Source organism: Etheostoma cragini, chromosome 2 (assembly GCF_013103735.1).
Source record: "Etheostoma cragini isolate CJK2018 chromosome 2, CSU_Ecrag_1.0, whole genome shotgun sequence".
NCBI lineage: Eukaryota > Metazoa > Chordata > Actinopteri > Perciformes > Percidae > Etheostoma > Etheostoma cragini.
In genome coordinates, this window is record NC_048408.1 from 17,810,389 (window position 1) to 17,824,694 (window position 14,306).

The following is a 14,306-nucleotide window of genomic DNA, read 5'->3' on the forward strand; positions in this document are numbered from 1 at the left end:
CCACTGCTCTAGCACCGCCCTTGTGTCAGCCTCATAGAAAAACCTCAGATGTGACTAGGACTCCTAAATGTTTTGCTGGCAGTCGCCTGTAACCCACAGCTGCTGCGTGACTCTACTCTCTGCCGTCTCCGTCTGATCCAAAGCTTTTTACGCACAGATCCTGTGGTTAACGCCATATCTGACTTTTTATTAGCTGTCAAATAAGGACAAATAAGGAGGACAGGACATGTTTGGGATGTGGAAGGGACTCACCGCGCTGTCCACATGTTGCTGTCTGTTGATGCTGATTCATTTTTCGCTCCAAGCAGGTAAGAAATGTGATATCCTGGCAAGTATCCACACCATATTCCACACAATTATTATTATTATTATTATTATTGTGAATATTGCTGTGGTGGATGTGACCGGTTAATGGATGTGACTGGTTAATGAGCAGAATTATTTTGAGATGCAACAAACATTTGGTTTATTCTAATTTGTATTTAAAATCCCTCTGTAAGTGCAATAATTGGGATATCTAGGCCTACAACAAGGACACAGGGAATTACATAGTGTTTGAAACTTAAAGTTTGCAATGTAGAATGAATGAAATTTACGCACCGCGTTTTGATTGGTTCGTATCATTCTAAAATGCAACTAAAAAGCCAATCACGTCCTTCCGTGTTCCGACCGTGCCGGTCCGTTTCAAGTTTCAGGTGGGCGGAACTAACACAGAAACAGGCGGTTGTCAAAGAGAAAGGGTGCGGCTAAAACTCAAGCGTTTATCCTCCACTGCAGCACGCTGGAGGAAATTAGATGATGGGGAAAATCTAAACAAAGGTTTTATCAAGGCTATATGGAATACTGTGAATGAAAAAAAGCGTACCCAGCAAGTTGATATGTTACTTAGAAACAGAGATCACAAGGTGGTTTACTGGGGGTGATAAAAGACAAATAAAAGACAATAATAAAAAGAAGCATTTATGGATTTTGAGTGTACCACCCTGTTGAAGAGCAACAAGTACAGATACAATATCAAGAGAGAGCCATCTAAAAAATATGCTTTAGATGTGCTCTGTGTTGGCTTCTCTGAGGAGTATAATCTGCTAAAACATATCAATCATATTAAGAAGTGGTGAGCTATAATAATAATACTTCACTGACACTATAAAGATAAATAATAAAATATGAAAAGCCTCTTGAGTTTTAGTCCCACATCATCACCATTGAGTTTGGCAATAAATGGATTTTTGATTTATTTTCATACAAATAAATCGATAAGTGAAGGAGTTAAACTAATGCCCTTCAAGGCCAAAATTATGCCTTAAAGGCCCATTCTGATAGTAATCTCAAATAATCTCAACTCTCTTCCAAAAACGTTTCAGATTAAAACTAAAATATTTTTTTACAGTTCATGCCATGGACTACCAGTCATCAGAGCTAGTGGTGTGTGTGCGTGCATGTGTTTTAGAGGGGAATTTTCACCTGCACTTTCTTTTCATTTGTTATTTGTTTGTTATTTGTTATATATTCACTCTGTGTTTAGCATACTCCTGAAATGAGGCATAGTCGTGCATTGAAGAAGAGTTTTTAAGAAGCAGAATTCCACATGGGAGACTAAACTTTTAGACTGTGGTAACAACGCCTCGAGGCCCGGTGTTACAGAAAGAATGTGCAGCAGTTTCATACACCTGATGAATCAAACTTAATTTAGCCACAATACTTAGACTTCAATAATATTAAGTCATTACCCCAGTAAATTCATGTGAATATAGTGCAGCTATAGATTATTGAACCAGTATGGACTGAAGTGTCTTCTGATGCACATGCATCCTGGTTATTTATTAACTGCTAGGTGTACGTTTGAGTAAATGAACACACCCTGATGTGAAGGTTTTTAGTGTGTGTGTACTATATGTCTGTGCCACAAAAGAATGCATTGTTTTGTGGACTCATGTGGTTACAAAGGGGGATTGTTGTAATGCATTGTGGTGATGACGACTTGTCTGACCTCTTGTGAGTATCTGACAGTAGTTCAACCCGTTCAACAAGTATGAGTTTTCATACATTTTGAAGTGAATTATACCAGTCTGGTGTGTTTTTGAGGTGGTACTCAAATGGCCTTACGTGGTGGTGTTATGACTTGGTGGTTTGCTGGTTGTCAAGTTCACACTCTGGATATATAGCATCTGAAAGATGCTGTTTCTCTGCAGAAGCAATTGATGCACTCTGCCGGAGATACTGTTAAAACAGGTCTGTTTACTGAACTTTGTGGTCTTGTAGTCAGTTCTCTGTCTGTAGCTGTAAATGTAAGAAGCACGTACAGTAGCTTGTTCCACTGTTTTAATTAAGATGCAGTTGCAGTACATTTTGAACTCAGCTTTCTCAGCTGTGCGTGACAGGTCTGCAGCTTTTTGGATATGAGAGGAAATACAATTATGGCCTAGGTTAACCAGTTACATTTTTAGAATAGCCATAGAGACAAAATGTGTTCAAAAACACTTATGACACGCTACATGGGATAACTAAGTAACATTTGAAGTATATCTAAAACAAAAATTGGGTAAAATGAGTAAATGACTAATGTCTTCTTCATGAGCCAAATAAGAGCCAATAAATCTGAACTTTTCACCACAGAAAAGATTTCCTGTAAAGAATTAAAGGAAAACTCGACTCCTGCAATAGTATTCATGGGAGCCTTGTGACTCATATGTGGAAGCTGCAGGGAAGATTAGCAGTAGAAAATGAAAACACGGGCCTAAATGTTGTTAACAAATACCACCCTCAGGGACAAGGTCGGGAGTTTGGAGGTCAGTTACTTTTGCTTCCTCTCCTGCAACCGGAATGAATGAATGAGTCTCATAAAGGGAAGTGATCAAGGTTTGATCACTTAGGTTTTTTTTCATTGTATATGCGTCAGCGTATATATCTTCAGGAACAGCTGCAGCGTTCCTCGAAAACTCTTCCTGGAATGCCTCTCTTAGCCATGTGTGTGAGCATTTGTGTGTGTGTTTGGGATTTCCCTGAAAGAGTGAGCGCGTGGGGTACACAGGAAGAGCCTCTCAAGCTCAACCAACGTTTTTCCCTAATCAGTGAAGCCCAGCATCAACTTAACTACTGCAGTTCCCGTTCAAAGCATATCTGTTGGTTTGTTTGAAGTTGATTGGATCAACGGCTGTCGAGAAATTTGAAGGACAGTCATTATAGTTTGATGTTTCCATAAGAATAACCAAAGATGAGATTCAGTCAACTTCTCACTTCAGTTTTTATATTTTCAAAGCAGGAGGGAGGTGACTCTCAGTGGCAAGCCCAGTATTGAGAAAGCATCCTTTCTTTATTTCACAATTTCCTGAAACATCAATACTCTTTCGTTATCCAACAGAGCTGTAGTGTGCCTTTTTTTTTATACCTGTCATCACTCATTGACACACTCAAGATGACATCCTTTTATTTAGTCTATGCCTCTTGACTGTGGGTCATCTAGAGATGTTGTTGTGAGGAATGTCACTCTGGGACCAATCAGCAACTGGTGGTGTGATTGTTAAACTCCTCCCATGCTATTGTCTTAAAGGCATAGTCTTTCATGTCCCCAGCCTCCAGGTCACAGGAGAGACTGGAAGTGCAGAGGTGATGGTGATGGCACACACTTGATTGTGATTGCCTTGGTTGGTTTCACATGTGCCTTGATATTGATGCCCTCTTTGCTTTGAATGGTGGGTTCATTGAGGTATCATCATCTTTGGGCAAAATAAACCAGGATTAATGATAAGTCGTACCACTTTTGAAATTTCAAACAGAGTAGGGAAGCTACTGCCACTGACGTGACAAAAAGAGGCATTCGAGCCCTGTTCACTACCGGAAATGTGTCAAACCACCCGAGGCTTGTGGCTGGGTCAAGCCTGCTTTACATTACATTGCACTGACATTAATGGTTGCTACGCTTGAGTGAACACCTGTAGGAGAAGATTAGATGCAGATAAGTGATGAGTGGAGATTCCTACAACAGCTGCAACATCAAATGAAACACATATTTGTTCTAATTCAGATTTGTAAGTCTGTCTCTTCCTCTTATTTCTTTTCTTTTCCATGTATCTCTCATTTAATATGAACTTTTATGTCCAAAAGTAAAGTGAAATAAAGGATAGTTTATTAAATTTTTTTTAAAGTTTATTTTTGGCCATTTTCAGACTTTATTTTGATGGGACAGCAAAAGACATGAAAGTGGAGAGAGAGGGGATGCATTCTGCAAAGGGCCACAGGTCAGAGGAATCAAACCTGGGCCCGCTGTGTCAAAGAATAAACCCCTATTTATACGCGCCCATAAAGAATAGTTTAAAATGTGTGTGTGTGTTTGTGTGTTAGTGTTAGTGTTAGTGTGTGTGTGTGTGTGTGTGTGTCATGGGGGAATAGCAGAGCTAGGACTACTAATTTTGTTTTCCCACAAAGGAAGAGCCAAATACTTCACATTAAAGTCTTATTACTTCCTGTCTTGTTCTAACATGAGTCACTGTTGTTATCTTAATTTGGACATTTCCTCTGAGTATGAGTAAGAGTAGAAGGTGTGGTTTTCCCAGTTATCTGAATGTTGGTGGCCTTCAATACTAACTTTTTTTGTTCTTTGTGTAATTTTCAGATAAATATTAACCTTACAATGATACCCATTTTTCATTCACACTCAAATTTTCAGATAAATATTAACCTTACAATGATACCCATTTTTCATTCACACTCAACTCATTTGTTATAACTTACAGATGCAGCCCTCACATGCAGCTCCACTCAGTTCAAGTGTGGAAATGGGAGGTGCATTACCAGGAAGTGGATTTGTGATGGCACCGACGACTGTGGTGATGGAACTGATGAACTGCTCGCAACATGTAGTAAGTTTTGAAGAAAAAATTAAATACATGTGAACAGGGATTAAAACTGTGTATTATTTTCACTATCCAAAAACCTGTCTTTGGTTTTCTTAGTCCATTACTTAGACTATAATAGTATATAATGGTAGAAATATTGCCTATAATTTCTCAGAGCCCAAGGTGACAGTAGGTGATGGAAATTTTTGCTTAAATAATTATTTAATAAACAATTCAGAACAGTCAATTGATTTCATAAAAAATCTATTTACTAATAGATTAATCAACTAATTGTCACACTTATTATTAAATAATATAAAAAGAATCAAGCACAGAACCATTTTCTTGACCTGCTCAGAACATAAAATCATGTAAAGCAGAAAGACAGCAATGGCACAGCTGTAAATGATTTATTAAGGTAATGATTTTTTCAGTTTTACAGTATACTGTAACTGTATGCACAGGCCTTAACACTTTCTCAATCCGTGGGATCAGTTCAGTCATACTTCCTGTTTCTGTCCTCAGCAACCAAAACATGTCTGCCGTCGGAGTTCAATTGCGGCGCACCCACCAACCAGTGTATACCAGGAGGCTGGCACTGTGACGGCAAAGCTGAATGTAACAACGGCGCTGACGAGAAAAACTGCAGTGAGTTTTATATATAATTATTTCACCTTTTTTTATAACATACCTGAATATCACAAACAATGAAAAAGTTAATAGCACCCCAAAAAGTAGACCTCCTAATTTTGCTTACAGAAGTATAGTGTCCTATAGTTAAATCTATAGTTAAATTAAGATAAGATACACTTTATTGATCCTGCACTGGGAAATGGAAGTGCCACAGCAGCAAAACAAAGTACAATAAGAGATACATAGTGTAGATAAGTAAAGAAGAAGAATACATACTTTTAAGTTTTATATGAAGAAATCATATTTTTTAAACATAATATAATAATATGTATAAATAAATATAATAATATAATAATATATAAATGTTTTTAAATTGTTAAATATAATTGTTCTATGGAGATTGCCACTTATTAAGCCCCTTGAGGGTTTTTCAGCAATTGTCCATCACATATTTTTGTAAAACATATAACTCTGTGTTTTAATGTTTTTTTGTTTTGAAAATAAAATAAATAAATCAAGTTGCTATGAGCAGGGTACATAGGCTACCAGTCCACACCCATACTTAGTCCGTACAGGGACTTGAACAGGCAACCCTCTGGTTACCAAGCCAAGTCCCTACAAACTGAGCCCCATACATTGTGAGCATTTACTATACACAATAGATATTGATACACTATGGATGAACTAAGTGCATTGAGACAAATAATTACAAATAAAGTGAGGAGATAGGAATGGAATTAATGGAATAAAGTGCAAGATAGTCCCACTGTAGCAGATAAGAGTGTTTGCAGAATTGAATACTTTTATTTCACAAATTGCAGCAAAAAAACCACACAAACAAACCTAATATTCACATAATGTTTCTAAATTTGGTATTTCGAAAGAAATATAAGGTTATTATAACAAAAAAATCACTCCCCTGTTGTTTTTGGTTTAAATTCCACATCTGTTCCATTTCTAGCCTTAATATTACATTAAAGTTTCTCTTTTCTGCTGCCTCACCACAGCCGCCAAACAATGCAGAGCTGGCGAGTTCCGCTGCGCCAATGGCCAGTGTTTATCCCCCACCTTCGTTTGCGACGACGACGACGACTGTTCAGACGGCTCAGATGAGGCTTCCTGCCAAAAGCGCAAATGCAGCTCTCATTCCTTTCAGTGTAACAACTCAGTGTGTGTGCCGGCCCGGTGGAGCTGCGACGGAGACCAGGACTGTGCCGATGGGTCGGATGAGTGGCCGCAGAACTGTGTGGGACGGCAGCCGCAGATGACAGCTGTGCACTGCAGCGTCCACGAATTCCAGTGTGGAAATGGGGAGTGTATCCACAGCAGCTGGAGGTGTGACGGAGGCATTGACTGCCAGGATCGATCAGACGAGGTCAACTGCAGTGAGTTGGCTTTCATGGAGTGTTCTCTTCTGCAAACCCTTTTTCCTCTGATAAATATTCTCAGACTCATATTTAGTTTTTAACTTTAATAGAAAACTGAGCCTACCAGATGTAGCACATGCTTAAGCATATCAAATCATGTCAGCGAGAATTTTCTCCTCATTCTATGTAGTCATATTTTTATTTTCCATTTCTCCCCTTGTCTCATCTCAATGTCTCTTTCCCTTATGTTTATCCATTTGTCTTCTTTTTCTAGGTCGTCCTACATGTCTTCCAGATGAGTTCCAGTGTAATGACGGTGCCTGTATCCATGGCAGCCACCAATGTGACAAAGAGCCCAACTGCAGGGACCTCAGTGATGAGATTGGCTGCAACATAGGTGACTGTTCACCCATGCACTTATTGGTATACAGATTAGGGGTTTCGCAAAATACCGGTTTTGACAATGACCTTGACATTTAAAAAGTAAATATTGATATCATGTTAACAATACACCTACAATAATTTTGTGTAAATATTCCATTTCTTTCCGTTATCGCTTCCTCTGCTTCCCTTCGTTCACGTGGTTACCTTTTCACTATAGGCGATGTAATATACAACATCAAAGTAATCTATTTATTATTTTCAAATATCCCTGGAATTTTGTGTGCGTAAAAGTGCTGATCTCTGAGCCACGGGCAAGGGAATAACATGACATTCACCCCATCCTATCAGTAGATCTGTGCTGTTTGGGTAGCAATCACCAAATTGAGTAGAACATTGTCAGGGTTATAAATAATACGTAGATTATCCTTCACTAACAAAGAAAGATTAGGTTGAATTTCTATAGATATTATTATAATTTATATTGTGCTTGTGAATTCTTTTGGCCACAATGATGGTATAGTTAAAATCTGATATTATGCCAGCCCTAATACAGATTCTAACATATTTTCCTTAGGACCCATGGAAAAGTCATAATGTCTTTGCAAAGCAGTCTCATGCCACTAAATTACAGATACATTCTCAGTCTCTTGTTCTTCTTTGCAGTAAATGTGTGTGAAGGCCCCACCAAGTTCAAGTGTCACAGTGGGGAGTGTATCAGCATGGAGAAAGTGTGCGACAAAAAGAAAGACTGTAGGGACTGGTCTGATGAACCTGTCAAAGAATGCAGTAAGTGAGGTCTTATTTTACAGTCCACCCAACAGCCAAAAAGTATCAGACCGGGAAGTGTATCAAACTTTAGGGATACACTAAGTCTCCATTGCTGCTTGTTGAAAAAGAAAACGTGAAACAACATTATAGTCTGAAAAATATGATTGGAACAGTTAGCCAAGCAGCCTTGGCTAATTGGCCTAGATATAGTTTGTGGTTTGAATGAGCTAGTTCACTGTTGACTTGAGCTACCAATAAGAAAATTGTTGTCATGAATACTCTGTAAGCCGTGTGTATCTGCGTCCCCACAGACAACAACGAGTGTTTGATTGGACGTGGTGGATGCTCCCATTTCTGCAACGACCTGAAGATTGGCTACAACTGCTCCTGCCCTGCTGGATACAGCCTGCATATGGACAAGAAAACCTGTGAAGGTGAGAAGAGGGAATGTGACAAATGTAGTCTGTTTTAGATGTCAGCTGTGATCAGTTTTGGATTATGGACATGTATTTTAGGAAAACAGTGAGGTAAAAACGTGATTTTATATGCCCCCTAACCTTCTACACTTCCACCTGCAGACATTGATGAATGCGCTGAGCCGGATACTTGCAGTCAGATCTGCATCAACCTGCCCGGCAGCTACAAGTGTGATTGTGAGATGGGTTATGAAATCAACCCTGTGAGCAAGACATGCAAGGCTGAATCAGGTAATGTTTAAAAGAAAGCCTGTCCTTACTCAGTGTACTTACTCAAGAGTAGAGTCATCTGGCAACTGACAGATTTGCATGACCTAAAGTTTGTAGCGCTATCTGAATTGTTTTTTTCCTTTCTCTTCTGTGTCCACCAGGCACTGTACCCACCCTCTACTTCACCAATAGACACGAGGTGAGGACAATGACGGTGGACCGCAAGGAGTACGTCCGTCTGATCCCCCAGCTGAAGAATGTGGTGGCTTTGGACATTGACATGCCTAACAAGATGATCTTCTGGTCTGACCTATCTCTGAAGAAAATCTACAGGTTAGAAAGACTCTGAAACTTTATTGATCTGTTTCTTTGTCTCTTTCAATGATGGTGTAGTAGAGGGAAGTCCTCTGGTTTAAGTAAGATTTGATCAATAGGTGCTGCACCAGAAAGCCTGTATCTACAATGTATCTGTTACTGTGTTTGATTTAAAAGCAATATCTGTCTCTAAAGTGAAACTCTCCACCTTTGTTTGCTTCCCAACAGCTCCAAGATAGACGTGGCCGGTAACTCCTCTTACCATACTGTAGTAATTGGCAGTGGGATTGAGGCCCCAGAGGGCATTGCGGTGGATTGGAACCATGGCAACATCTACTGGACTGATAGCGTTTTGAAGACTATCTCTGTGGCAACGACAGATGGCAGTAAGCGGAAAACCCTGATCTCAAATAACCTGGAGAAGCCAAGAGCCATCACAGTCGACCCTGTAAATAAGTAAGAGAAAGTTGCAGACAGGTTGCAGATTAATGAAATTGCTGAAATGTATTTTTAAGTTTTGGATCAACTGGAGCTTTTTGTTCTCAATTTCCTATTCTCTTTGTCCTCTTTAGCTTTATGTACTGGACAGATTGGGGTGACGAGGCCAAGATAGAGAAGAGTGGGTTGAATGGAGCGGGTCGCCTTGCCTTGGTAACAGATAACATTGTGTGGCCCAATGGCATCACCCTGGGTAAGCAGAATGTCATGGATGCATTTATTGGAAACCCTAACTTTTATTCAAACTGCATAATGAGCACACAGTTATGTTAACCAGTCAAATATTTATATTATGTCTTGGTGTGTTTCCTGCTCCCTGTGGACAGACATGGTCAACCAGCGTCTCTACTGGGTGGACTCCAAGATGCACACTCTGTCCAGCATTGATGTGAATGGGGGGACACGACACAGCCTCATTTTTAGCGAGGAAAAGCTCTCTCATCCCCTGTCTCTGACTGTCTTTGAGGTTAGTGATTAAATCAATGTATCTCCTAATGGAAATGAGGTCACCTGAGGTTAAAAGGGTTTAATGTTGCTGACGTTAAAATATGATCTGCCTCAAACGACAAAATAATTCAAAGGAAAGGAAGGTCTGTTGTATAAATATCATATACATATAATTCTCAACTGAAATTAAATGTATCCCTCCCGGGTTTATTAATCTTAAAACACAAATTACCATTTATTTCATGTCATTAATCCAGTTCATGCATGGTGAGCATTATCCGGCTAAAATGGTTTAGAAGGATTAAGCCAGAGCTCAATTTTCACTTCATTCCCTATACGTTTGCATCAGTGGCGATGATTATTAATCCATTTGTGTTTTTTGGAAACCAGCAAATCATTAAATAACGTTATAGTGTTAAATAATATAATTGCATATCTCTTTTAACAGGAGAAAGTGTTTTGGACAGACATGACCAACAGTGCTGTTTTTAGTGCCAACCGCCTGTCGGGAAAAGACATCACTCAGCTGGCGACGAACCTAGTCCAGCCTGAGGACATCGTAGTGTACCACAACCTCAAGCAGCCAAATGGTACAGAAACATCATTCAACCATAAGAGCTATTGTAACAAACAAACAAGCAAACAGTTGAGGCCATATAATGATCTCTAATGCTTCTTGTACCCAACTTTCTCTCTTTAGGTACAAACTGGTGCAGAGAGAGTAACAGTATGAATGGAGGATGTGAGTTTCTGTGCCTCCCTGCCCCTCTTGTCAACCAGCACTCTCCTAAATACACCTGCGCCTGTCCTGACCACATGGCCATGGGAGCTGACATGAGGAAATGTGTGACAGGTAGGTGTCCCCTGCACATGGCACTACAGATAAACTGAAATGTAACATACATTCATGAAAGTAATATACTGTATATATATTTACCTTTCCAGCAGTCTCAGTTGCCCCTCCTGCTGAAAACAAAACCGGTGCACCGCTCGCACCCAAAGCTCCCACCAAGCATGCTACACCCAGGCTGCCTGTCCCCACCACTACTACCACTACAACCACCAGAGCCAACGAAAAACTCTCAACTACCTCATCTAGCCAGCAGACCACAGAGGAGCCTGCTGCCACTGCTCAAGGTACAGGAAAGGGCAGTGGTGTAGTCCAATGTATTGTAGTGGGTATACTGTACATGTATTTGTACAGTATACAATACTTGTTTATACTTGTACAGTATTTGTATGTTTTTAGGGGAAGGTTTATCATAGTCCTGTATTATGTACAGGATTACAGTTTTTTTCCGTTAGATAGATCCAGGCAACAGCTTTGAGGAAGAGCGCTTGTCCCCCAGAACCCCACAGGCTAAAACAATGTTGCAGACTTTTTCTGGCGTGTATAGTAGGGTTCAGTCCTCACCGACTCGAAAACTATACATGAGTTATATGAGAGGATTAATGCCACGCTTATAAATAAAGTAGGCAAATAGAGAACAACCGTTTAGCTTAAAAACGAGGAACTCTGTCTAAACAATATCAACCTGTCAGCACCTCTAAAGTTCACAAATGAATGTAATGTCTCATTGAGAGTGTAAAAATGACAAGTTGTGGTTTTGTGTGAGACATTTTCTTGGCTTGATGCAGTGACTTCCTGGATTCTCCACTGTTTGCTAAACTAATCCAACCATCTTCTGGCATTGGCTTCATGCAGTGGTTACCATACAGACAAGAATTGCATTGATCTTCTACTCTAACTTTAAGGCATTTTATATAGAAAACAATGTGTTCTCTGTTTTTTTCAGGTAAAAGATTGGCAGCCTTTCCCAAAGAAGCCCCTTCATCCCACCCTATTGCTCTCTACGTTGTGTTGCCGATACGTAAGTTCCACATTTTCAGGCCATCATGGCTCTCTGCCAAAAACTGACTCACACATGCAACCTCTTTATTCTTCAATCTTTTTAACTACTTTCTCTGATCTCAACAAGCAACCTTCAATTCCTCTTTTGCTCTGCAGTGGTTATGTCCCTACTGATCTTTGGAGCAGTGTTTCTTTGGAGAAACTGGCGTTTGAAGAACACCAACACCATCCACTTTGACAATCCAGTGTACCAGAAAACCACAGAGGATGAGCTACACATCTGCAGGACCAGCTCTGAGGGCTACGTTTACCCTCAGGTATCTTCACTTTGATACTTTAAAGCCACTTTATTGTAAATATAGTCTCTAAAAATAGATTGTAAGTATGCCGTTTTACACCTTTGCTTATTCAATGTTACTCTTTTTGCAGAGGCAAATGCTAAGCATGGAGGATGTGGATGTTGCGTGACCCAAAGATGAAGAAGACACTAGCTTTGTTTAAAGGGTTTTATTTTTAATAACAAAATGAAGCAACAAAGGCAAATTTTGTCTATTGCTGCTGCTTAACAGCCTTCCCCCCTTCTGCCCCTATGAGCTCATTTTGTGGCACATGCTTCTGACCTCACCACTGTGCCGTCTAACTTGAAGAAAGAACTGAAAAAAAACTTGAGTATGACAAAACAGAGCAGAACTGCAGGAAGCCATTTAGTCAGGCCACAAAATGGTTTCAAAGTGAAGGACTAATGCATGGTTTCAGCTACCAGAGCCTGTACTCATTTGAGGCTATCTGAAAAGCAAATGACTTTGCCACCAATACATCCCTCCCCCAGTATGTCGATAGGGCTACTCACATAACAGGTTCTGCAAGTTCAACTTGAAAAGCCTTACCTACACTGTCTTAACACTTGTGTGTGCCTTCCAACCAATACTCTGGTAATTTAGCAAAGTTTCTTGGATGTACATAAATGCCTTACTGACCCCATAACCTTCCAAACCAGTTTCTGTGGTAGTAAATGTTAGAACTCTAGCCCCAGCCAGTTATGGCCTTTATGGGAATACTGCGGCCTTCTCTTCTTTTGCGTAAAGAGTTAAACATTCAGTTGGTTCCCATATCGGAGCCATTTGTCTTTACCATCCATTATGTCACACATGTCTCAAAAGGTACGTAAAAAGTATGTTTTTTATTTTTCCCTTTTATGACATCTTCAAACATGTATCTACTGTACGTGTGGAGAGTGTGGTTTACATTGTAAATGAAAAAGCTGCTGAGTTATTTGAAGTCAACCAAAACGAAGGAGAAAATTCTATTTTAAATGAAGATAGTTAAGTAAACAGTGATTAGGTGATTTAGGGGATTATTGATGTATCATAACACTGTAAATAGTTTCTGTAAATATATGGTAAACGTCTTTGAAGTTCCCTCTGTTGTTGCCTTTTTACATTTGTAAATTGTAATCAAGAAATGTATATATGTGAGAGATTCTTTAATTTATTTATGGAAATATATACAGGGGGAGGTTTTTGACTTTTTTGTCATGGCTGTAAATACGGTGATATTGTATGTTAGCACCTACCAGTCTAACCCTTACATTGTACAACTGTTATTTAAGTTACGTTTAATCAAAATGTGTGTGTGCGACAATATGAGTCACTGCACAAGGGTAGTGCTGTATGGTACAAAAAAGCTCTCTTTGTTTCGTACACATTTGTTTCTTTTTCAATAACATAATTTATTTTCTATTACTATGACTTTTTGTTTTCACTGTGAGATTAAGGCACATACTAGGGTGTGCTTAGCACTGTCACAGCAAAATGTACGTATGGAAAAGGATTGATGTGCAACATCCTGCTAGTTAATGCACATTGTTAGGTTCGCTTTTGGTTGTGTTAGTCTTTTTTGAAATAAAAGATAAAGTCTCGTAACACCGTTCTTTCTCTTCCATGAGGGTTGCTATTTACTATTGGGAGTTGAATCGTGACTGAGCTAAACTGGGGCATATAACACAAAACATTGTCTCATAATCCCATCCGAACCTGATGATTAGATTACATTACAACACAAGACATAAACTGATCTCAGCTCTTAGATTCTATTCTTGTTTATCGTCATGTTGCCTGGAAACATTGCCATCACTCTCCATCTATGACACAATATAAAGGAAGAGTGGGTGAGTGCACATGTCACCATCAGACTCTCTGCCTTTGTCTAAAGAACGGATTTGTTACGATGGGTACACAATGGGTAATATGATGTTGTTGTGCCTGAGGCGGCATAAACAAATGTGTTTCTTCTAATTTGAATAAGCTGCTGGTTTCACTTGTTGGTTTTGTTTAAAGAGAATGACACTGAGTTTAGTTGCATCCACAGTGTCTTTTAACAATTCAAAATGAACAAACTCCCATGCTCCTCCATTCATTACAGAGACAGTCATTTGGCTCAGTTATAGAAGCAAATGATGAATATGCACACTGTAGAGTTAAAAAAAAAAAAAAGCCCCACTTAGCTAAGATACCAGTTGTGC

General features: G+C 39.4%; 1 protein-coding gene across 2 annotated transcripts; it reads left to right on the forward strand.

The window, feature by feature from the left end:
• The first annotated feature begins 8 nt into the window (after window positions 1–8).
• ldlrb (low density lipoprotein receptor b) lies at window positions 9–13,703 on the forward strand. Of its 2 annotated transcripts, none has more exons than XM_034883026.1 (18): window positions 9–308; window positions 4,734–4,859; window positions 5,361–5,483; window positions 6,476–6,853; window positions 7,110–7,232; window positions 7,883–8,005; window positions 8,299–8,421; window positions 8,566–8,694; window positions 8,835–9,006; window positions 9,217–9,444; window positions 9,561–9,679; window positions 9,813–9,952; window positions 10,382–10,523; window positions 10,634–10,786; window positions 10,879–11,070; window positions 11,730–11,804; window positions 11,942–12,102; window positions 12,215–13,703. In XM_034883026.1, exons 1-18 carry the CDS (start codon window positions 227–229, stop codon window positions 12,251–12,253), a joined length of 2,628 nt encoding a protein of 875 aa, XP_034738917.1. In that variant the 5' UTR covers window positions 9–226; the 3' UTR covers window positions 12,254–13,703. The 2 variants fall into 2 exon arrangements, with proteins under 2 accessions (XP_034738917.1, XP_034738926.1); XM_034883035.1 differs by having other exon boundaries at window positions 10,882–11,070.
• Window positions 13,704–14,306: the final 603 nt, after the last annotated feature.